This window comes from Trachurus japonicus, chromosome 16, assembly GCF_045865225.1.
Source record: "Trachurus japonicus isolate A0001 chromosome 16, Traja_1.0".
In the NCBI taxonomy this organism is placed as follows: domain Eukaryota; kingdom Metazoa; phylum Chordata; class Actinopteri; order Carangiformes; family Carangidae; genus Trachurus; species Trachurus japonicus.
This window is the reverse complement of record NC_140922.1, coordinates 22,162,547-22,188,320: the sequence shown is the minus strand read 5'-3', so window position 1 is coordinate 22,188,320 and position 25,774 is coordinate 22,162,547. Positions and strand designations below refer to the sequence as shown.

The following is a 25,774-nucleotide window of genomic DNA, read 5'->3' as shown; positions in this document are numbered from 1 at the left end:
GCGGCACTAATGCTGAGTCTCACCCATTAAATTTCAACATATTGCTACTTCTGTTCACATGGCCATTGATTTTCATGTCTTCTCTTCATTGGAGTATTTTTTTTTCTGTATCATTGTATCAGTGTGTCATGTCTTCATACAGTATTGTCATTCCAATTGGTGGTTTGCACAGGGAGCTTCCAAGTCACATCTTGCACTGTTTGCAACAAACCATGTTGACATGTAAGCAATTTAAGAAAATAAGAGCTAATACTGTATGTAAGGGTCTTAAAACCCAGAGCTTGACAAACTAATTAGAGCATTTACTTTATTGTAACTTGATGCTGATTCCCTTCAGATGAGATGTGAAATTAGAAATACGAGAAACTTGCATATTTGTATATGTATACTTTGCATCTATGTTACACTCAGGTGCAGAGGTCTAGAACTGCAGTGTGGACAAACGTGTAACTTCATTGTAAGCCTAGGTCTGCTGTCAGGGTAGCTTCCTAACCTTATCATGGTTCTCTAAAAACTCATCCTAAAAAGTAGCAGTATTGAGGTGTCTGAAACTGTTTTAAGCCTCTCCTAATTCATTTTTTAATCCCTGCACCCAAAGTTTGAGGCAAAGCAGTTAAAGCCGTAACAGTGCTTACTAGAGAGACCGGTGTTTGTTGCCAGGCAACGTTAGCTTATTAAACAAGGGGGCTTCATTTTTTCAATAATAAACTCTTACCCTGTAGATGGTTCTGTGTGCAGTGCATTAGATCTTGACACATACTACATGTATACTGTACATGTAGATATGCTGTAGATATAATATTAAAGTTGTATAGTGTGGTGACATGCTGCAATGGGTGGGAATCAGTTTTGGGCTGGTAACACCAGTATCATGATGTAAAAAGATTTAGAATAAATAACAGCACTTGCTAATAGCAATTACTTCCTAAAGATCATCAATGCATCAGTGAAAGGAAAAGTTCTTGCTGATGACGGAAGCAGAGAGTGAAGAGAGAGTGAGGAAGCAGCCATGTGAACGGCAGCAAATGCACCAAGTAAAGACCCTTTTCTGAACTCCATCATATTGCCAGTGAGAGTCATAACTCTGCTGCTAAATCCAAGTGCAACAAACCGTGTTTTTCTCAATTTTCATCTCAACTACACAATCAGCTTTCCAAACTGTATAAAAGCGTATTCAGGCTAGGCTTTTTACATTTTTGAAAGTGTGGGCTCTAGGAAGTAACATTTTGTATAACTAATTGTTAAAATACTGTAAAATTAAAATCTTAATGCTGCAATTGACTTTCTGACCTGATTTACTTACTGCCACCTACTGCTGTGCATTGGCCCCTTATGCAACAACAATAAGCCTAACTCAAAATCCCTACATCCCCTTTTTTTGTTTGTTTTGAGTCCATGGAAACTGATTATATTAAAAAAAGCACATTCTTGTTTCCAGGCCACAAAGATACAAAGTGAAAAAGAAATTCAGTATCCACAATGCTTTTCAACTCTGGTCCTACATTTACATTTGTGCAGTTGGGAGTATTTTTATTTCATTGCAGAGAACATAAAACAAGAACAAAGTAATTGGAAATAACTAAAAATGTATGACTGCTTAGATTAATGCAAAAATCAAAAGCAGCTGGTCAGGAACATAACTTTATACACATACATATGCAAATTAAAATATTGATCAGGTTTTTGGAAAACTTAAACTTGGAAGGAAAGCTTAAGTTTCAGTGTGTGAAGTTGATATTTGTTGCCTCCCTAATGAATGCAGTACATTGTTTCTATAAGCATTAATTCTGCTGTGTGCAAATCCTGCGGTGTTTTTTGTTTTATTTTTCACGTATTAATTTTTGTGGTTGCTGCTGAAGTGATGTGATGAGGAATGTTCTTGACCTCTGTGCCCACACACATCTGTTGGTAGATTGTGCAGTAAATGCAGTGTCATTTAGAAACGCTCTGACTTTGACATTCTGAATATATATATAACATACGCCTGTTGTCTTTGAGCCAAAGGCTGTTCGAGTTCAGCCAGTTGAAACTTTTGCAGCAACTCGCCAGTGGGAATATTCACGCTGCATTGTATTGCAGTTCTTTGTCCGTTTGTTTCCAGTGACCTTTTATCCGGAACAGTTGTTGGCATTAACCTTTGATATGCGTCATGTTTCTTCACTTGGATCCCTGAAGACAAACCTGTGATACCAGCAGAAAAGGAGAAGAAAGAACCAGCACTGTCATTATTCCAGACATGCCAACATACAGGAAATTAAGGGAGTGCTCTCAGTGATACACACAAAACCAGACACACACATACTGTACACAAGCACACCAACACCCATTTTTTCATACAAAGTTAACTGTCTCACCTACTGAGTATTATTATTTGATAGATTGATATCAGGGGAGTCTGGTGACGACAGCAGATTCACCAGTTCAGCCCTGAGGTGCAATACAGCATCAGTGTGGCTGAAATGTAATTGTTTCACGACTAGTTATGTAATTTTTATTATCACTATGGTGCTTTCCTTTCTTCTGTTCCCTCAACTTCTCACACTTTTTCTGCCTAAACTGGGCTTTCATATCGCTTTCATATTGCTTTCTCTCTTTTGTCATGTTTCCCTAATTGTGGCCTCACCCTTATTGATTTTCCCTCCTCCCAGTACAATGTCCAGCCCACGAGGTGCGTTTTGACTCGACGGGGGTGATCTTGAGCCCGGGCTTCCCTGAGAACTACCCTAATCTCCAGATGTGTTCCTGGCTGATCAACGTGGAGAAGGGTTACAACATCACTCTGTACTTCGAACTCTTCCAGACAGAAAAGGAGTTTGACATCTTGGAGATATTCGATGGTGGGTTCTGCTGGGACTTTGATATCCGTGTTCACTGCATCATTAACAAATAGCAGGATAAAAGTTTAATGACAGTGAAACATGGAAGAGAAATCACTTACAGTACACATCAGTATTTTTGGTTTGGTCTTCTCTCTTTTAGTAATCTGTAATTAGGACTGTTTGTTCTGAAAACGTTGAAGATGTATATCCACTCTGGAATAATACTTGTTTTTGATGTGTGCATGTTTATCTCTGTGTTCAGGTCCCAACATCTACAGCCAGAGCTTAGCATCACTCAGTGGTGACATTGAAACACCCTTCAACCTGACCACCACAAGCCACCAGCTGCTGTTGCGCTGGTCCTCTGACCACGGCACCAGCCGACACGGCTTCCACATCAGATATGTGGGTGAGTATCAAAGTATGTATCCAGTTTATAATCATATTCTCTTTTTTATATGCATCTGAATGTATTTTCTTCCTTTAAACTACAGTAAAGTGTTAAAAGGCATGGGTTTACAAGTTGGGCAGTTATAATTTAGGCACTGTACAGAGACACTTTAATGGAACAATATTCATTGAACCCTCTGTGCCGCAGCTACTGCATATTCTGTGAACACATCGTGACCCCATGATTTTTATCACAGTGTGCAGTTATTGTTTCGGGGTATAATTTATTGAGTTTTTAACATCAGTTAATTTACAACGATACTTTGAATTTCCAGAGGAATGATAATGGCTCACAATAGGAGATGTTTTCCAAGGCAAAAATCATGAGGCAGGGAGACAGTCACTGGAAGGCTTGCATGCTGTTTTGCGCTCCTTAATTTCAAAAGGTTTTAAATTCTTAATTGGCTCTTTAATAAAGCAAGTGGCGCTAAGCAAGAGTAGCACAGGGAATCTTCTTCCATTTGAAATGCATCAATAATAATGAAAAAAGCACAAAAGACATTTATAATTCATGTTGTGTCTCTCCATTATATTTAATACACGAGAGTGTCACTGCGAAAGCAAGTTGGCGTGATGAATTTTGTAAAGAAGACTCCTCTTTGACTTGAACAGGAACTGACTTAAACTCAAGTGTGTGTCTCTTTGTCATAAATCCTTTCCATCTCTCGGTCATGCTGATTTGAAGTAGTGTTTGACAGTATTTATGAAGCGAGCAGCTCCTCCCTGGATTTTCTGTCCCATCAGCTATTTGATGCTCAAATTCTGGAAATCACATTTACCTTTGTTTTTGTTCGATGGGCTGTAAGATGAGGGAAGGGAAGCCTATGGAACAAATAACTGGAGGATGCACCGGTTTCACATGTATTAACTGAATATGCAAAATAGATGTGACTCTCCTCAGGCATTTTCCCTCATTATCTTGCCACATTTGAAAAGCCTTGCTGTGACTAAAAAATGTTCACCTGGGTCTTTTTTTTCCAGAGGTGCTTTGTTAATGTCCCTCATCATTTTCTCTGCTTTATGTCTCTGCTTATCTGCTCAATATCCTCTTCCCTTGCCGTTATTTTCACCTTCTCTCCTATTTCTCTCTCCTCTCCTTTACTTCGCCATTCTTCTCCAATCCTATTCCCTGCTCCTTTATTCCTCCACCTATTGTAGCAATGTACTGCAGTACCCCAGACTCCCCACAACATGGCTTTGTAGTGAGCCAGACTGGGGGTCATCTAAACAGCATGGTGCGCTGGGCTTGCGACAGGGGGTACAAGCTGATAGGAAAGGGCACAGCTGTGTGCAAGAAGACCACCTATGGCTACTACACCTGGGACGCACCGGTTCCCGCGTGTCAAGGTGAGCCCACTGGCCCTGGCAGCCTTTTATTTCAGACTTGAGCCAGCCTCCTTCCTTGTTCTTCTGGTCACTGCATCTGCACCCCTGCGTTCCACAGGCAGACAGGCAGGCGCTTAGGGCAGCAGAGTGTCTCAGTCCAAGCCCCATTCCTCTGTTGTTAGCAGCTGAACTGAATCCAGGCTGATGGAGAGCCAGTACCATATCAGGTGGAAAGGAAACAGAAATCAATCCCGCCTTCTTCTGTCAATTTCCACTTCTTCAAATTACTTTGGCTAACTTGCCATTAGCATGCAGTGTATGCTGCTGCTGGGTCTCACTCTACTAATTGGGTTCTTTGATGTGCACATGCGAAATGTGTGCATTTAGCTGCGGATGATTGCATGCAATAGCAGATATAGACACATCACACAGCAGCAAACAGCAAACAGATGGTGTGTTCAATTGCATTTAATCATGATGCTGAGATATCAAAATATGTACATCACGTAGTACTTTAAAAATGATTTAAAAACACTTCACACCTGTGATTGATTCCATTAGTTTGGTAATTGGACACAGTTTTTTCCAAAGCACATAAACTTGGCCATTGCTGCAAACGAACTAATACATAGTTACAGATGCTGTCCATCTGCTGTCTGCTAGATGGTGCAGATTACATTGCAGTGTGTTCAATCTTCCATTTTGTCCAATTCATACTGAATGATAGGCTGAGAATGTACAATAATAATCCACCTGTGTCGCTCATGCATCTCAGAGAAAGAGCAGTGACCTACAATAAAGTTTCAGGAACACTGACCTTCTTAGCTTTGATGATTTTAAAGAATTCAGTCGAAACTTTCCATCTGCACTGTAGAAAATTTTTTGGTGCTTGTGATTAATGGCTGGTAGATTGTGGCTAAATTCTACTCACAAATGAATGTTGATTGATCCACTCATGGGGCAGTGAGGGGCAATGTAATGGCTCCAGGCTATGCTGGCAGATTCCTATCTTTGATGTTTCTTAGTGTGCAGCTTCCATCGCTGCACCATTTTACCATGTGTGTGGTTGCATAACTGTTTCCATTTAGCGTAGGCCTGCAGATGTAGGTTTCCCCACTCTATTCAATCGCTCTGACTTGGCTCTGATGATAAACACCTTGAAAACTAGTAGCTCAAGATTCCTGTCAGGTTTAGACACCGCACTGCTTTTTTGCATGTGTGTGTCTATGTGCTGAGCGCTTTATACAGTTACATGATTAGAAGAGTTATTGTCTAAATGAGTTACCTTACTGAGTGTGCTAGGCACTTAAATGACTTTGCCTTTGCTAAAAGTGAGTCAGTCTTGAGTTTTCATAAAATTTCAATCTAACTAATCCTTTTAAGTTTCCTCAGCTCAGTCTCATAGCTATGATATGTTTTAAGAAGATGCACAGAGGACTTAAACATTGATAACATACCTCACTGCAGTGTGTCAGATTACCTCCACTCTGAGGTGGCTGCGTATGTTTTTCCCTCATGGGGCCAGTCCCATATATCAGACTCTCATGAATTTTTCTAGGTGGTGAGAATTAAAGAGCAGTTTCATAGATTCATTGGCCTCTGATGTATACAGTAGAAGTAAGTGACCTGGTAAAGTGTTTATGTGAAACCAGCTTTCCTTAAATTATCATTTAAATGTTTTAGGTGGGTGTAAGTACCCTTGTTTTCCAATATGATGTTGACTCTTGAGGTGGGAGTCCCATTGTGGACACACAGCATTTCAGTCGTGACCCTCTAATAGACTTTTTGACTTGTCATAGCAGGAAAAGCTCAGGTGCAGCTCATTTTGTTAATGATGGCTCAGTTCCATTAAGTGAACCAGTAAGCTATTATAATCAGCCAGCATGCACAGCACCAGGGAAATGGCTCAACTAAGCATTTGTTATCAATGTTAGTCTTTTCACCTGTGCAGTTCCTGCTGTGACATGAGTCTGTTGCTGGAAAATTGCAAGGCAGTTCAGTGTCAACATTGTGACTTTTTCCTGTTGGGTTTTTTACTTAACTAAAATTGTAAGAATTCAAAAATAGAATAACAAATCCCTGCTTGTGCAAATTGAAAAACTAACAGTACATTTCTTTTGTAGCAGAGAGATTTCCCTTCCAACACTGGTGGGAGCACATAAAGACATAAATGTGACTGTGTTTGCATATATGCTTGCCTACATGTGCCTACCTTGTGTTAGCCAGGCGTCTCTCCACAAATCTCTATAGTATGTGTCTCCTATTGTACATAAACATGCATAGCGCCAATCGTCTTCTCGCTGCCTGCAGCTGTGTCATGCGGTGTGCCCAGTGCGCCAGCGAACGGAGGTGTGCTTGCTGCTGATTACTCCGTCGGCACACGGGTGACCTACTTCTGCAACAGCGGCTACCGGCTCTCCTCCAAAGAGCTGACAACCACAGTCTGCCAGCCAGACGGCACCTGGAGCAACCACAACAAGATACCCCGATGCATCGGTGAGTTGAGGATGCAAGGGGGGTAACCGTAACACCCCATAGCACAATTGCACTGTAGCAGAGGTGAGGTTGAGGGATATTGATTATAAGGACCTATGGAGAAGACACCAATCTTGGAATTTGGAAGAGTTTTTAATAAAACACTTAATTGTAATGGAGGGTGGAGTCGTGACAGAGACATGAGTTGTGGTCTCCTTACAGAAACACTAACTTGTTGGGTAAGGATGATAAGATGGACGGATGAAAGGAAAGACGACAGTTGAGGGGAAATTTAGCTGGGTCTAGGAAGAGTATTTTACATGCCAGTGCAACTCCAAGTTTGGAAGTTATAATGAGTATAGTATAATGAGTGATTGACAGCATTGTTTACAAGTGAGACCAGTGTTTATTCCCTACTGTATATGAGTCTCACAGCAGAAATGGAAACAGAGTTTGTTTTGAAACTCATTTGGTGCTGATTCAGAAACAGCTTTGTTGTAGGAGCACATTTGTATAGCAGCAGAAAAGTTTTATTAGTTTATTATAATGATTTTTTTTTCTTCACAACCAGCCTATTTGTATTTCCTCTAGACTGCTCAGTTGTTACATATGTTTAGAGGTTTTGGCTTAGTCGTGTGTGTATAAGGGATAAGAGAAGAAATTGAAACAGAAGTCATTCCATTTGAATAATCCAAAAACAACAATGTCCACTCCCCACTGAATCCCCTCTTCTCTTTTTTTCCCTTTTTGGCACAGTCATGATGTGCCCCAGTCTCAGCTCTTTCTCCCTGGACCATGGGAAGTGGAGGATAGTCAATGGCTCACACTATGAGTATGGCACCAAAATAATATTCACCTGCAACCCTGGATACTACCGCGTTGGGCCCGCCCACATCCAGTGCCTGGCAAATGGGGTGTGGAGCTGGAGGAGCGAGAGACCTCGGTGTAGAAGTGAGTGACTTCACCTGCAGCAAAACACCATTTTTTAATCACACAAAGTCATTGTGGTGGAAATTCTTGTGACTTGCATAAAAAAAGTTTCCCCAGAGTGCAGATCCAGATGTGTCGGGCAACATATTAATTGAAAACGTCATACACCAAGGAAATAGATGAGAAGGATGAGAGAATAGATGTCATTAAGTGAACCACAGTAGTGCTCCACCAGTTCCTCTGGTCCTAGGGGTTTATATACTCCTATCACATGGTAACACATGGTAACTCATTACTGTACCATATCCAACGAACACTCTATTGGGCTTTTCCCTGAAGCCTTTACTATAAGACCATGGTTTTCATATCCACAGAGGATAGTGCTGGCTCCATCCGGACACTGTCAGACACGACCTTGAAATGAATAGTCTTGAAATTTGCAGTCACTGCAGATCATTTGAAAACTGAACTGAGACAAGATGTAATGTTCTGTAAATATAATAAAGTGAACCAGGAGGTCTTGAACCCCGCTCTGCCATGGGTTCTCAAGGCCCTCTGTACCAGTTCTGAAATCTGAGCTTACAGCCAGCTTACTGTACCTTTTTCTCTACCCGGGTGACAAACGGTTCAGATGAATCTATTATTGTGGTTTTAGAATACTAACTGTATTATTTCTCAAGCAAACTTGATAGACGATAAAATTGAAAGCAAACAAAACAATAATTTAATAAGAGAGATTAAATATCATTTTTACAATGTTGATGTATTTGTCCTACTCTCTGAAATATAATAAATGCAATATTTCAGGATAATATTTAATCATTGCATAGTCATGAAAATAACATCAGTGGATAGACACACATGGCACATATTCCCATTGTACTAACATACTGTGGGTGTGTTTGATTAGTTTCACAGAAAAGAAGACTATGTCCCATCTCACCTCAGGTGTAGTAGATTCATACACTGTAACATTACAAGACTTGAAGAATGAATACCTTATTCACAGCTCACTTAATCATCAACTCAGTGATTCACTTTTGCACCCTTCACATATTCCCCACTCAGCTGAGGTTAGATATTGTTTATTGTGGGAATGGGAAATAAAATGTTTTCTATGCTGCCATGGAAACTACTTTTTGAGAAGCAAAGGAGCTGAATAGCCTCTGTAATGGCAAAAGAAGATGCCAGCCGGTATGATGAAAGATGTTGGGACAAAGGCAAACACCATCATTATCCTCCCCATGAGATAGCGCAGGTCACTCTTTTATCGCATTAAGGTCGCTAAGATGGGTGTAAATGACTGTGCTCTCCCATCGACTCTGAAGATGTAAGCCAACATCTGACTCCTTTCTCTTGTTCTTTCACTCTCATCTGGTGTCTTGTTCCTTCCTTCCTCTCCATTTCCTTCCCTCTCTCTCTTTTTTTTTTTACTGTCCTCTTCATCTTATTGCAGTCATTTCCTGTGGCGATCTTCCCACTCCTCCTAATGGGAAGAAAATTGGGAGCCAAACTACCTTTGGAGCATCAGGCATTTTCAGCTGTAACCTTGGCTTTGTTTTAACTGGATCGACTGTTAGAGAGTGTCTCCTGTCCGGCCTTTGGAGTGGGATGGAGACTCAGTGCCTGGGTAAGCAGGGCTTTGATCTTTCTATTTAACTTTATAAAGGACAGAGTCGACCTGGGTCAGACACTGCTGTAGATCCGTTTACTTTAGATAGAGCATGAGTTTTTTTGGTTGGGTCAACATGCCCGAAATAGAGCCAGATGGGGAAGCAGGGGGCGGCCATGATACAGGTTTGTTGCCAAGTGTGCAATGCCAGAGACTGCAGCAGTGAAAGATGCAGAGTTTCTTTCTTGTTTCCTTCATCGTGCTAATCATGCAAACAGGTACTCATCACTGCCACCGGCCCACGTCAGTTTGTTTCACACCTTGTAGCGATCATAAGGTAAAAGTTGTGCAAATGTGCAAACACTTTTGGCAACCACTTTAAGTGGATTGGAGCTCGGAGCTGTACAGTACAACCTCTAAGTCAGTGTGATTTGCTGTCTTTAAAATGCTAAATGTGAGAGAGCAGCTACAGAGGCACAGCTGGCCTGAAACTATAAGACACTTGCCAAGCTGCACCAGCACAATTTAAGCTGTTGTTAAGATACACAAACAAGAAAATATGCAACAGCTTAGCTCACCACAGCTCATCTCAGCTCTGTACTGTGGAAGAAAATGAGACATACGTAATTACTTGAGCTGCATTCAAACCCACGCAGCAGCAGAATGTGACGGTTTCCCTGGCAGATGCATTAGTCCGTTTATCAACCCTGTGGCACCAGCACTCCAAGCTCGACTCAAGATTGGTTCAGTTCATTAAAAGAAGGGCACCTCTCTCTTGTTTAGTGATATGACAGTGTTAACATAGACAGGGACCTCTGGGTATTGTCCCCTACTTCAGGGCTATCTTCATAGAATCTGGCTCCTCTCAACTAGAGCGTGATAATAAAATGCTTGGCTGAGTTTCTGGGTACAGGAGTAAATTAGGGAAATCAGACTCTCAGTCAGTGGCAATTTCCCAGGTTTTAAGTGGCAGTGGAAATCTCAGCAAGATTCCTCCTCTCTGAAAGGGATTTATTGTAGCTGAAAGTAATACGATTATGTGCATGAGTGTATTGCACAGATTTTGAGGAGTTTCACATGCATCTCTCTGTCTACAGTAGATGAGAAAAGCTTAGTTATCATCACCACAAGTGACGCTGAAGCCAGTGTAAATTTAGAATAATAATTCAGAGATAATGAGCTGAAAAATGCTTTCCAAATCCAATATGTTTCATGAATACACCAACTAATTTTGTTTCCCTGCATTATAATTCTAGGACCTTTTAAATCATCTCATTTCATTTTATAATACAGTTGTCAAAATGCAAAGTTATTCAAACATGATAACAAACAAAATTGTGTTTCCACCCTGGAACTATCATCCATTAGTTCAGTGGGAGCTACAGTAGGCTATTATTCACAAATTCAAGAAAGTTGAACTAGTGTAAGTATTGCACCACATGAATGATTGACTGAGATAATTTATTGTGATTTATAATGCCAAGAGCACTGACCTTCCACCAACCTTCCAGGAATCCATCTTGGCAGGCCACAAGCTATTTGCTTGTGGCTAAACTCCAGTGGTTCAGACTAATCAGTTTGCTTTGAGGGAGGAACCTCTGGTAGCTACAGGCGTGTCTCAGGCCTGATGAACTACTGAGGAGGCTCACAAAGAGGTCAGCCCAGATGCTGCTGTAGCATCAGTTGCATCAGACCTAGAAAGCATTTGTTCACTGAAAGAAGAGAAGAGAACAACAGTGAAGAATTTTCTCAATGGGAGACAAATATTTTTTTCTCTTTGGCTCGATTAATTAACTTGCTCCACTAGTAGTTGAAAAAAATAGAAAGGATGCAGAACTTGATTAGTTGTAGTTAGCCCATGATGGACTGTGATAGACATATGGTTCATCCAATCACCTGCCAAGTTTTTTTTTTTTTTCTTTGAGAGCGCCTGCCCTTTTCCTAACAGGTTTCTGCAAAGATTTCCCAGATGGGTCTGTGTAACAAACCATCTGCTGTGCCAGGTTACAAGTGCAAAAATTGGACCTCCACATTGAGTATAACTGAACATTATTCTGACAGCTGAGTGTTATAAATACCATACGCAACAAGCTTTGTAGGCTGTGCTGTCTTTGTCTCGGTCAAGTCTCTGTCACTCAATAATTCTAGTTGAGACAGAAAGACAAACATGAAGCAGTGGAATAATAGTAGTCACTATAAAGGTGATGTGATGTTGTTGTTTTTTCTTCCCGATCATCCTACAGCCGGTCACTGTGGTGTTCCAGAGCAAATCGTGAATGGCCAGGTGATCGGGGAAAACTTTGGTTACAGGGACACAGTAGTTTACCAGTGCAACCCCGGATTTAGGCTCATTGGCTCCTCAGTACGGATCTGTCAGCAGGACCACAACTGGTCTGGACAGCTCCCAGTTTGCATCTGTAAGTACTCTAACACAATTTCCCGCTGACTGATTGATTGCAACACGGGCTGGACTTGAAGTGTGTGTGTGCGTGTGTGTGTGAGTCTTTGTGTGAAGGAAAAGAAAGAGAATGTCGGGGAAGGAAGAATAATAGAGATGATTGTGCAGGCTTGTTTTTGCAGGAATGTGAGAATTTTTAGTTCACTGAGTAGGTCAAAATGAAGATGGACGAGGCGTTTTCCTCCAACTTTGAGACAAAGAAGAGCCACTTGTGTGATTTTTCTTCTGCAGAAACTACTGTTCAAACGCAAACAAGCAAATGGGGACATTTTTAATTTCCACTCTCTGGAATTTAATTTGATTAATTTATTAAATAAGCTTTGAATGTGTTTGCAAAATAAATTTGTATTCAAAACAAAAAGTATGCTAGTCAAAAACATAATTATTTGATTGAATTATTAAATTAAATAATACATATTTTTCTGCACTTTTCAATAGTTTAAATAATTAAATCACCAATTAAAAAACCATGCGGTTCCCAATGCTGCTCGTTTCATCTAAGAAGATGAGGTCATCAGTTGATACATATCCCCATAATGCGATTCTCAATCTCCTATTCACCTATTGATGGACTGAAATGTGCTGCTTAGCCTTTTCTAATTGAGATCATGGCTTCATTCCTGATTCCCCCGTTGTCCTCTGAGGTTAATTGTATGATAATGATATTCCTATGATAGGTGTCACTGTACATCACCTATTGATCATTTTTATTGAATTGTCTCTTCCATATTCTCCCTCTCCACACTCCCCCTCCTCCCCCCTCGCTCTCTCCTTTACCTTTTCTTTTCTTCCTCTGATCTTCCATTCCCCATCTCACTTTATCCTTTTTCCTCACATCCCTGAATGGTGCAACATCGACTGTAGCTATCACATGCGGCCACCCCGGTAGCCCCATCTACGGCCGCACCACAGGTGACGGCTTCAACTATAATGACGTCGTGCGCTTTTCCTGCAATAAAGGCTACACACTTGAAGGACCCTCCACAGCTCAGTGCCAGGCCAACCGCCAGTGGAGCCAGCAACCACCGACATGCAGAGGTAAAGTCCAGACACAGAGCACCTGCGGCTTGACTGACTTCACCTATCAGAAGGCTGCAGATGTATCTTGACAGTTAAACTAAGAAGATGCTTGTCTTTGCCAGCATGTTAGCCAAGACTCAGAGCACAGACATTGCCTGCAGAGTTAAGACAAATGGGAGTCAAAAGCAAAATTTGATACGAGAACTTGGCACTAGCGATGGATTCATATTCATATGCATCTCATTAAGCACCTGCATCTGATCTATTTCTGAAGAGGGTTCCTCTTAGTGCATCGCTACATCTGAAGGTGTTTTCATTCAACACTTCAACAGAAGCCAATTCTATCTAATTCTGTTTCTGTGGATCAGGCTAGTCATCAGTGGAGCCAGTAGCTGCCAACAGGCAGAGGTAAAATCCAGCCAAAATGTTGGAACAGAATGAAATGGCTCTTGGTAAGTGCTTTGTGATGGTTCAGGAATCTGATGTTAAGATGACCACAGGAATTCAGCAGCCAGCAGATGTATCATGATCATTCAGAAATCAGCAGCCATGGAGTGCCATCAAGCAGACGTAGAAGCAGAATTGATGGATGTGGTGAAACTGAGTTGAATGAAAAAAGTTGTCTGTTCTACGTCTCTGGGTGCAGCATTAGCCAATAACATCTGGAGCCCTGAGCCCCAAAATGAATGCGGCAAAACAGCAATTATGAGTTTGCAGCATAATGTATGGAGAGTGAATGGGGGATTTGCTTCCATAATTCTACTGCCAATTTTTACCACGAGGCCTGCTGCAGAGAGAGATTACTTTGAAGGCAAGAAACCTCGGAGTACGTTTAGTGGAAGATATCTTAATGGGTGTGTCAGATGGTGGCTGTGTTTTAGTTGTGTCCAATTTTATTTTGCCCAGGTTAGCCTCATTAGTGGTGTGTTTACAATCAGCAGCAATCCAGACATTTTCATGTGTGACCACAGTAGAGGAATGTTTACTTGTTTTCCCCTCGTAATCTTGGCAGTTTGACAGTAATTTTGGAAATATTCTTCAGACTTTGCATCCTTGTCTCTAAAATAGAAAGGGACACACACCATCAGCTAGATGTTTTAGTAATACTTGGACTGACTTTGAGACACATAGATGATGCAGAGAGAAGTTGTGCTAAATAAAGGCAAGTACAGTACAGCACTGCTCTTGACTAATTTATAAAACTCTAAAATAAAATAAAAAATCTATAAATCATGGCAGCATATCAGGAAGTGATCAGTAAAACATTTTTTAAAAAATGAATTTGAGTATGGCTTTAATTAGCCTGCCAGCTGGATTTAGTCGGCCAAAGCTGGATTTTCCAGACCTTGCCTATTTAAAAATATTGCTGCTCTTGACATGAGTGTGTGTTGGCACTGGCAGTCAGTTGTGAAGAGACAGTTTCATTGCTGTGAATAGCACTGTGGAGACAGACGTGGTAAAAGATCAAAAGAGTAAAATCATATTTAACTGTCATGACTCCCTTTGTCAAAATATGTCTGTTTGTTCCCACTAACATTCTCTCACATTAAGCCAGCTTTGTCGCACATTTATATCATTGATTTAATTCGATGTTGCTCTGAACTTAATGTCACCCTCACCTACTTTTAGCTGTCTGAACCACCTAGTCAGCACTCTAGTTCTGGAGCATCCAGTTGCTTCTGAAATGGATGCTTGGGAATTTTGTTTCTTCTTTTGTTTTCAGGAGGAGGAGCCTAAGGCGCTATTATTATTGACAATGCTTAAATATAGCGTTGACTCACTTGTCTCCCTGTTTGTAGAATAAACAGAAGAAGCCACTGATCAGGTCATATCAACACTTCTATTATTAACTCACAAGTGAACATGTTGACAGATCACATTTATGCAAATGAGGCTCCAACCAAGACTGTATAGCTCCTAGGAAAGAAAAATCAGACACCCAGAAATGATACTGGTGGAGTTAATGAAGCAGATCACCACATAACTGTGATATGGTGTCTTGTTATTTATTCCATGCCATGTTGAGGTAAAGCTGCAGATGACATAAAACAAGTCAAACAGATACTGTTAACTTGATACATACAATTAACATGACTACAGTAGACATAACTTAAGCAGAGGCAATTATAGAAACCCGTGACACAAATACAATCTAAATATTTTTGACAAGTAGTTTTACATTATCATAGCCTAAACAAAAATCACTGTATGCTGTAGATCAATGGCCACTATTCATTGGCATGATGACACTCCTTACAGAGATCACTGTATATATTCAGATGGATTTGGAAATGCTGCCAAGAAATGAATATTCACTTTGACTTGAGTAAAATTTACTGCACTGGTCTGTACGTCGATAATTCATTTACATTACCACAGAAAACCACAATAAAGTGATGTATTTGAAAAGTTGCCAGGAACACTTCTGCCCAACTCTTCCTATTATTGCAAGATCACAGCACCCTTCATAAGATGCATATACAGTACAGTATATAAGATTGAGAATCCATAGATAGACATAAGACTGCACTCAGGGAAACAGGAAAACTAGGAAAGGGCAAGAGGCGTCTTTTCAACATTTGACGGTGATATTCTAACAGTAATTTCCCTCAAATTACATTGTAAACATCTGTCTTCCTTGAAATATCCTTGCAGCAATAAAAAATAATTGGACTACTGTTTTCTTCTGTCTGCATTTCCCCATTATGATTAATTAAGTGAATAAGTCATGATGGCATAACTGTTTTAAGTGTTTAAGTGTTTATTTTCTTTTTTATACAGTGGTAAATTGTACAGATCCAGGTATTCCTGTCAACTCTATCCGGGAGAGTAAGATCGAGCACGGTAACTTCACATTCGGCAGTGTCGTCTTCTACGACTGCAACCCTGGATATTACCTGTTTGGCTCATCAGTGCTCACGTGCCAGCCTGAGGGCCACTGGGACAAACCTCTGCCAGAATGCATCGGTACAGTGGCTTCCTTCTTGTTACGCTGACCATCAACCAACCGAAGATTGATTACCAGTCTTATTACAGTTCATGCTGTGTAATTGTCTGTGCCTGTCCACTGTTCAGTGCATTAGTCTATCCGTTCGCTTTGGGACTGACGTGTTCTCCACAAAATTTCATGAATTAATACAGTTCAAGTGAAAAGGAAATGAAGAGAACATTTCACTGCTGATTGAGTGTCCACAACCTTGTTTGTGTTCCCATTTGCCTCCAGAGTTTTTATGGTACAAGTTGCTGAATGCTGTGACTGGGAGCATCTGTGTAATGTTCGATGCCCCAGTGGCTTATGATTATGGCTTATTGCTGTGTGCTGCCTAATTGAGAAATGGGGCAACTGTCATAGGACCAGTTGTTCAGGTTATGGCTAATGTTCCCTCTGAACTAAGTGCTCAAATTATAACAACAACCATCCATGAACTGTCGGGGTTATGTGAGGTTGTAATGTTGCTCTCAAACACCTGGCTCATCGTGCACTCTGCTTTTGCATCAGGCTGCCAACAGTTATGACCTATTTCCAAAAAAATAATCTAAAGTAAACCTTTACATTTTGCACACAGTCTCCGAAAGCACTTCATTTCATGGTAGAGAGATGACGCACATCATTTATTTTATCAAATGAAACAGTAATTAAAGAGATACACAGCAGTGTCTGTCTCAAATGTTTATTCATGGCTATGGGCGTCAGAGACACTTGAAAAAATTGGCTTTTTGAAATTACAGAACCATAGTTTGCAATATGAGCTGATAAAATGAGTCTACCCACAAACGTACATAAAGGTCAAATATACAGTAAATATAATAAAATAGTGGAGATGGAGTAATGCAAGCAAATTAGATCTTGGTTCTGAAAACAATCAGGATTTAATTTAAGTTTATATACAGTATAACTCCTAATCATCTTTTTATGAGAACTGATTATGACCGATCAGAGGAGGCAGACTGATATCTTTTTAAATAAGGTCTATTACTGTAATCTGCTCAATGTGCCCTATACTTCAATACAAGCTTCTCCTCATCACATAGGTTCAGTCAAAGTTCAAAGCAGTGTAGATCAGCATGACACTGGACTGGGTGCAGACTTTGAAAGGGCTTCCTTTTTTTTTTTTTTTTTTACAAAGTCACACTATATATGGCCTTACCGCCTACAATATTCACTGAATCTTGTAAAAGATAAAAAATGAAAGGTTTTTCTACCATAAAGCCATTTAGAAAACAGTGTGTTGTCCCAGCAGCACCAGTAGCGGTGTGAGATGTGATTTTATCAAGTGTGTTGAGCCATGCAACACTAATCCATCCATCCATTCATTCATCCACTGATAATCTTATTTCCTCTCCTCGCTCTCTGTCATGTAGAGGTGGATTGCGGCCGGCCAGGCACACCTCCCCACGGAGTGATGAGCGGAGAGAAGTTTACCTTTGGCTCCACGGTGCGCTACTCCTGCTCTGGAGACCGCCAGCTCATAGGAGACTCATCACTCACCTGTCAGCTGAACGGTCACTGGAGTGGTCCACTGCCTCACTGCTCAGGTACACAAACACACAAATGTAGTCATGCATACACAATCATGCCCATTCACTTTCATGCGGTGAAAGAGAAGTCTCTATCTCCATCTTCCCCTTGACACTCACATTAGTATCGTATTAGGGGCTGGTAGCTGTTTGATTTGTGGCGAGCGCACTTTCATTTGAACCCCCTCTTTGCCTCCTTGGAGATTCCCCAGATTTGAATATAAGGAGTTGTGTTTAAAGGTTGTGTCTCCTGAATGAAAGAATATAGAAAACATAAACCCAATATATTTTCTCTTTTACCTCCAGTGGTCTCTAACGCATAGTATTCATTTTATTTGCTCAGGTTGTGAGACGTCAGTGTCTGAGATTACTGTCACCACCCACAAAAGCAAAAAATCACCAGTAACATCTTTCCCTCCCATAAACAATCTCCAAACTCAGTGTCACACTGAGACTCTGTCAACAGTTTTCATGAGGATTATTTGTTTGCAAGTAAGGAGGCCCAATGAAAACAGTTCACAGCAATGTCTGTAGATTATTCAAGACACTGTCTCTGCAGAGACAAGTTGATGATGTTTACATTCCTCATTGCTGTAAGCAACACAAACAAAGCTCTATTGTATTAGCATGCCAGAAATACTAAAAAAAAAAACCCACCTCAGAACCTGGGCAAACTAAACTAAAACTATCTGCATGGCTGAATAACACTGGGCATAAGACAGAATTGTCACAAAACACTGCCACAATATGAAAACACAATACCACAGTGGTGCAGAACCAGGGAGTCCTGGCATTAATGAGATATTTAGTTAGTGTTTGTGTGAAGTTCAGAGAAAACACTCCACAGGATAGTTAGTAATCAGCCAACTGAGCCAATTTTTTTTCACTCAAATGAGAGCACTGTGGAGCACTAGCAGGACTTTTTAATGGTTCCTGCGTTCCAAAATATTTGACCATTATTGTCCTCAAATTCCCCGTCTACTCAAAGCAGCTTCAGCATTTTACTTTCAGAAGTGATGCTCTTGTGGTTTGTCTGGCAGTTCGGCTGATAAATGGTGGACCAGCGCCAAAACACCCAAACAATAACGCTTCACCCATCATTCTTCGGTCCAGAGATAGGAAGTTATGTCTTCACGTCTCAGCTAAGAATGTGTAGATGCAAATGTTGCTTCCTGTTTGAAGTGATCAATCAAGTGAGAGAAATCAGCCCTGACATAGTCTAAATGCAAAGTCGGGCAAACAAAGGTTTCACTTCAATTTTCCGTGCCCTGTGTTCAAAACATGTAGCTGCAGACCGCTCTTGATGTTTCCTGAAAACCTGAAGAAAAAAAAGTGTGTCTAACAGTGTACGTCTGCAGAACTACAAACTTCTCCCCTTAATCCCCTCCGTGCATTTCTCTCCCATCACACTTAAACATTCCTGACCATTTAAGTGGAGCCTCTTTACTGAGTGTTCACTTGGTTTGTTCAAATCACCGACCCAGAAGTAATGTTTGTCAGCAGACTTGTATGACAGTGTTTTTTTTCTTCTACTTTAAATGAGAGTGCGAACTCTACTCAACTTCAATATTTTGTATTTACTCAGACAGTTAGAAAATTGTGAGGCGGGAGGAAAAGTAGACTGCTGGGACTGTGAGGAGAGCACACTATTTTTCGCTCTCAGTTTTACAAAATAGAGGGAGTGACTCTGTTACACTCTCTGAGGTGTGGCAAGGTCTTTATTTTTGATGAGCCTGCATAATTATCTATTGTGTTTGACTCGCTCGTTGTTATTCATATGAATCATAGTCATACTTTAAATGCTTTAAATTTTATAAAAATGACAAAAAGCATTGAAAGATTTTTTTTTTTCTATTTGTCACCTAGTCTTTTGAGGCAGTTTGACATCTATTATTGAGATGATTTGTGCAGCATCCCGCTGTTATGACAAAAGAGCCTCTTTAAAGGGGATCATTTGCAATTTTGTATTATATTTTATTTTATCACTAAGTCTGAGCCGTGTATCACAGAGATCAGCTCTGTTTTGTCTTTTTTGTCTGAAGGAATACAGCTTATATACTCTCCTTTAAATTAGAAAAAAAAACAACAACAAAAACATTGAATACCAAGCTAAATTGAGTCTTTTTAATTTAACTTCTAATCACCATCAACTTATCACTTTAACAGTGTGATAAGTAAAACCAACACAGATTTGTTCTCGAGCATTTAAAGTGTCAAAGAGCAAGCGCTGTTCAGAGAGTGAGCCCCTCTGGAGGAATTTAAGCAGCAGAGTACGAGTGCCGGGTCACTGACCAGAGGATTTAATCACAACAAATGATGCCATGACTCACCGAGATAAAGAAGAGGAATGTGTTGAGGTGAGCTACTGTATAGCAGATCATATGAATTACTGTAAATATATTGAGTTTAATTTAATCAGTTTTTTTTTTTTTTTTTACCAAAAGGAATTGGTGACACTTTGTTTTAAACATATAATTAACAGCTTGTAGTAAGAAGAACTTATTAAGCATGAACGAAGTAGAAGTTAACATTATGACTCTGTTGATATTCCTGTCATTTATCAATAATGGTAATACATTCTATAAATGTGATGTTCACACATTGTCAGACAGGGTGGTACTGCATCAGTGCTTCTAATTAACTATGAAATCAGCAACTTATTATTGAAAGAAGAAACCTTTTGTAGATCGCTTGTTCATCATTAAGAGGCTTGATGAATTCAGACCCTTGGCAGCAAACATCTGTCACAGCTGTAGAAGACATGAGAACCACAGCGCGGCTGGAGCTCATTTGTTGCATATAAAAACTGAAGTTGCAATGCAGGAGAATGTGGAGAGTTTTAAATAACAGTGTCAATTTTAGCACCCAGCTTTCATAGACACATTAGCACAAACTTGTGATGCCATTAGCACTGCAGTGTTACAAACAAAAATGAACTGATCTACAAAGTGTTAATTTCCCTGTATCATGTCCCATCACTTCTCTTCGATGCTTTTCAGTGGTTACAAATAAATTTGCATAATTTTTTCTCCATGCAGTAGTCTATAGACAGCGAAAGCAGAAGATTATAATTCCCAGAATGTTTATCACCAATAGCAACAAAATAATTTGTGCTTTGAATTCCTCAGATATCCAACCCAGCATCAGCATCAGCAACAGTTCTCATCTATGCATCCATCCATGCATCTATCCTTCCTCTCATCCGCCCTCCCTTGTTAATTAGTAAGAGGGGGCTTAAAACTGCTTGCCAAGCCATTCCCCTTTTGTCCTTGTCTGTTGCATGGCTGAGTTGAAGGCCTTATTATTTCCTCACAAAGGCAGCCTGGTGAACGGACATTAACTCAGATTCAAACCAAATCCACTACCATCCCAATTAGTGAGATTATAGCTGTCACAGTGCATGCCGAGCCGGGTTGCCTCACCTAACTGAAGGAGACTAATGAAGCACTGACAGCTGCTGTGAGGCATACAAACACATACATGCACACAAACAGGCAACAAATACATACTTAATAATACACTTGCTAAGAGAGTGGTCTGAAAGTACTTCCACTGGAAGACAAGGAGACACATAACATGCATGAAGCACGCACATACACACACATAGAGGCAGTAGAAGTCATAACTAACCACACCCACACTTGAACATGTCATCTCCAGCCGTGAGCCTTTGACCTGACAAATCCCGTTTGTGCACATGTGAGCAGACACATGTGTGTAGAGGATATGAGCTAGGTGTTTGTGCAGTAAGGCTTTGTCAACAAGTCCAGAATTACTGCAGCTATTTGCTGCTCTGTGGACAGAGAGAGTAGTAGCCAACATACAGGGAAATGATGCTGAGGGTGTGTGCACAGCTCAAGGAACAGGATCTCAAAGCCAATAAACCACAGATCCCTCACAAAGAGACAATATGGACTGAACTGTATAGACAGCACAGCACAGCAGCAGACTAAATAACTCTCTATTTACGTATGTATCTATCCATCTCTTTCTCTCACCTTCAGCTTTCTGAGCCCAAACATTTTGCTTTTTTCTGTCCCTTACTGTTTTCACTTCCATGAGAGAACGGAAGCAGCAGCAGTCAAAGTGGTGGTTGGTGATGTACAGTATGTGTGTTATATGCTTTTTTCTTTGCACTGAGGACGTCCCAAGTGAATACAAAACTAAAAACCCAGCCCCACTAGACTCCATCCTGACTCACACACCACTCAGCTTGGCTTGCTGTTCATTAAAACATAAAATGTTCAGTAGTTGTGGCACCACCCTGACTCCATACTTGTCATCTCTCTCTCTGGTTTCCTATGGTTCAGATAGAGAACATGTCCCATTTTTTCATCCACTAGAGACCACCCTAATAGAGACATGAAAATCAAATTAACAAGAGAGACAACATCTTCTTTTCTGAGTTAATTCATAGATGTGAAAGACACCAAGAGTACTGTATGTTCCTCCACAGAACAAAAGACAGGAGAGATAATTCATGGTAATGAAAACGCATTTAGCTTCAGAGGTCAAACCATATTCATCATTTCTCATAACCACAGCTGGTTGCCTTTTAATGCTGGCCCCGCTGTTTTTATGGACAGAAAGCTCCTGGTGTCAAAGCAGTGAAAGTATTGGTCCTTCAGGTAGCTGGCGCCGTGACAACTGCTCATTGGCGCATCACAGGTTTTATAGATGCCTCCTGAAGGAATCAAAAGATGTACAGCTTGTATCTTAGCCCTCTCTGTATTGTCCCCCAGCATGACACACATGAACACCATGTTGTAATTCTCTGCCGTCCCAACTTTAAAGGGCCCATCTGTTAACGTACACTAGAGTCAAAGTGGATGCCATCTCCACTTTCTTGTTTTCATTGCTTTTTGTTGCTTGTGTGGTTATCTCCCATTGCAGGCGACTCAGCGGGCACCTGTGGGGATCCTGGCACACCTTCCCATGCCAGTAGGGAGGCAGGCAACTTCAAAGTGCGCAGCAAGGTGCGCTTCACATGCGCGGTGGGACATACACTCTACGGCTCGGCAGAGAGGATCTGCTTCCCCAATGGGACTTGGTCGGGCAGGCAGCCGTTTTGTAAACGTAAGGCAAATTTCTCAAATGTCTCTGTGATGTTATGTATGAAATAGTTAGAGAGGAGTGTCTTGGAGTCGCACAGAAAGGACACCCATACACATTGAATGTGTCTCTATACAGTAGCAAAAAGAAGTGTTTGGTTTCTGTAGGAATGGTTAATGAATACTTTTTATTTAATGAATGAAAATTATCCATATGACAGAATTAATTAAAAACTTAAATGTACCAAGAGCTTTAATAAAATTTGTCTGTATACTCCTTTAAATATGTTATCAAAAGTGTATTGTGTTGATATGGAGCAAAAGCTTGCATCAAGGCCACTAAAAATAGTCTGTACACACGCAAACGTAATATGAATCAAATGGGCTGCGTGTGAGCATGGATGTGCATACAATGTACAATAATGTGCATCGCCTACACATATGAATTACTGGAATGGCTCACAAACACAGTCCTGCACCAGATGGATAAGTATCTCTCTGCTGCAGTCTGGTATTTTCTGGCAGCACGTGGTACTGTGACCAGCTTCCAGATTGCAACCAAGAAATTCATTAATTCCCGACACCTAAAGCCAAGTTCTTTCTGGATTGTGATAAATGAATGATTGTGGATTTTGAAGATATTAGTTCACAGAACGCCAGCGCTACATCTTGCATAAATTACCCCCAGGGGTCAACCAGATATTGAGGCACGTGTTCGACTGCTTCTTCTTTCCTCTAGTTACTGTCCACCAGCTTGGCACAGCACCAGTGTCATTTTTAATATGACAGGCCAATGCACAGACCCTCTAAATTATTCTCTGTATCTGCCTTTCATTCCATCTCTCTTGTTCCTCCGATTTTTCTATCCTTCATTTCCCCCGGTGCCTGCTTTTTCCTCGTGCTTCCCCCCTGATTTCGTTCTGTCTTAATCTTGTTGTCTGGCTGCCTTTCCGTCCCTTTCACTCCTCCCTCTGTCCCTCCATTGTGTCTCACCCTCTCTGTTGCTCAACCTTTTCCTCCCTCCTCTCCTTTTGTCCCACGTCTGTCTCGCACTACCTTTTTATCTCTCCATCTCTCCACCGAACTCCTGATTTAAAGATTGTTTTAGCCAACCCTCCACCTCAGGAGGGAGGGGGCAAGGATTCACTGGAGCCTGAACGCGTTTCGTTGCTGTCTGTCTGTGATCTAAAGCCCTGTCTAATGTTAAAGCCCATCCATCCGTTATCCACAACCTTTTACAGTCTCTGGAAAACAGTCTCTGTGGATATTCAGCTTAATATCCATCTCACAATACCACCAAGGTCTGTTTAGTGTTTCTGTCATCATGCCTGTCTTGAATTATTCAGAGAGGAAGCCAAAAAGGCTACCATACTTTATTTTTGGCATATTTGTACACGTGTGTGTGCTTTTATGACCCATTAATGTGAGCTTCTCAGCACCTGGTGTATTTGGGTATGTGCTTGACTAATGCTTTGCAGCTCACTGTGTGAGTGTGTGTGCGTGTGTGCATGTGATAATTGAAAAATCACCACCACACCTACAGCACGTCTGTCTCCACTAAGAATCACTATTTCAGATTTTCCAGGCAATTAGGTGATTGAGAGAGCAAACCAGCTTCATAATTAGACATGATTTGGAGCAGAAGAAAAGCACATGAAACAAATTCTGTCCTCTCCAGCTCTCACACAGATACATTTTAGTTGCCATATTCTGAAAAGGACATCTCAGTGTAAAAGGCTTCCTCTCCAGGGATTGAACATCAAACATCTAAGTTAACACTATGCATGAAATTCAGACAAGTTGTGTCTGAGTTCGATTTGTGCTTTAAATTGTAAGGAGTGATCATTCATCATATGGCCTGCAAAGATAATCTAAATAATATAATCATTTGTTATCTTGTCATTACTTAATGTAACCTCAATATTAAAAGTTGTTGTTGGAATTTAGAGAAGAGTCCTTAGACCCCAGCTTCAAATTTCCACATTACCCCAATGATCCTCTTCTTGTTTTACGGCAGCACTAAATGTCATTACCATGGATGTACAGTACTACAGTATGGGACAACACACAAACTGTACTTTATTTACTGATGACTCATCAACAGTGTGATGGGGATTTTGTGTAGCCGTGCACCGGCGCTGCTCATTAGATTCTCTTAATAAAGCTGTGATGCTGTAGAGATAAGTTTGTTCTTTAATTCCTTGCTCCAAGCTTTAAAAGTAAAACAGTGTTTCTCTCCACGCCGTGATGTGGGGCACACACGTATAATGGGGAACTGTAGCACAAGCCCATAATTTCTGTCTGCCCTTTTCAGACTGTTCCACCTGAGTGCTATTAAGAGTCAGGTCAAGTAACTACAAATATTCATCGGGCAAAACAGCAATTATTTCCTAAATAAATGTTATTATTCACAAAATGTGGGGGTAATATATTTTCCAAAACCTGTTAATCACCTTGAAACCTTCAGAAGTCATCTTTCTGCCACCTCAGGGGCTGCCAGTCCTCAAGATTGTGAATCACTGATATGGAAAATAGAAAATCCATTACTATTTTACACCTCTGACCTTCACCCTCTGTCTTTTCTCTGCCATTACAGCGGTACAATGTGGGAATCCAGGTACGCCTGCTCATGGCAGCATTTCCCGTGTGGATGGTACAACCTTCTCCCACTCCATTGTGTATTCTTGTATGGAGGGCTATTTCCTCACTGGCTCGCCCACACGTCAGTGTCTGGCAAATGGCACGTGGTCTGGCACAGCTCCAAACTGCACAAGTGAGTTTTAAATGCACACAAACATGAAAAGAGTCTGGAGACGTGCCTCTCGGTTATGTGGAATACACTTAAAAGGCCACTCTGCTGAACAGTGTTATGCAGAATGCATTTTCTTCTCACTATCAGTAAATTGTGAAGCAGCTGTGTCTGACCAATGATATATGTTCACTGGCCAATAATACCAGTGCTTTGAAGAGAGAAACACAACAGTGCAAAATTCACCAGGTCTTGGTTGATCAAATTAATCTAATTCACACTTCCACCCACATTGGCAGCCTCTGAATTTGTTATCATCACTTTGAGAAATAGAACAAACAAACATATAAAAAATAGGACAAAGAT

General features: G+C 40.8%; 1 protein-coding gene across 5 annotated transcripts in view; it reads left to right on the top strand.

The window, feature by feature from the left end:
* The window catches only part of LOC146972395 (CUB and sushi domain-containing protein 3-like), a 223,172-nt gene that overhangs the window by 163,761 nt on the left and 33,637 nt on the right, over positions 1 to 25,774 (top strand). For 3 of the 5 annotated variants that reach the window (XM_085802573.1, XM_085802572.1, XM_085802576.1), the window contains 12 exons: positions 2,649 to 2,837; positions 3,082 to 3,240; positions 4,428 to 4,616; positions 6,906 to 7,091; positions 7,827 to 8,021; positions 9,457 to 9,630; positions 11,856 to 12,029; positions 12,935 to 13,108; positions 15,872 to 16,057; positions 17,453 to 17,626; positions 22,502 to 22,684; positions 25,256 to 25,432. In XM_085802573.1, the coding sequence (XP_085658699.1) occupies positions 2,649 to 2,837; positions 3,082 to 3,240; positions 4,428 to 4,616; positions 6,906 to 7,091; positions 7,827 to 8,021; positions 9,457 to 9,630; positions 11,856 to 12,029; positions 12,935 to 13,108; positions 15,872 to 16,057; positions 17,453 to 17,626; positions 22,502 to 22,684; positions 25,256 to 25,432 (2,160 nt within the window). The remainder of the gene's footprint in view (positions 1 to 2,648; positions 2,838 to 3,081; positions 3,241 to 4,427; positions 4,617 to 6,905; positions 7,092 to 7,826; positions 8,022 to 9,456; positions 9,631 to 11,855; positions 12,030 to 12,934; positions 13,109 to 15,871; positions 16,058 to 17,452; positions 17,627 to 22,501; positions 22,685 to 25,255; positions 25,433 to 25,774) is intronic. The other 2 variants (XM_085802575.1, XM_085802574.1) reach the window with 1 other exon arrangement.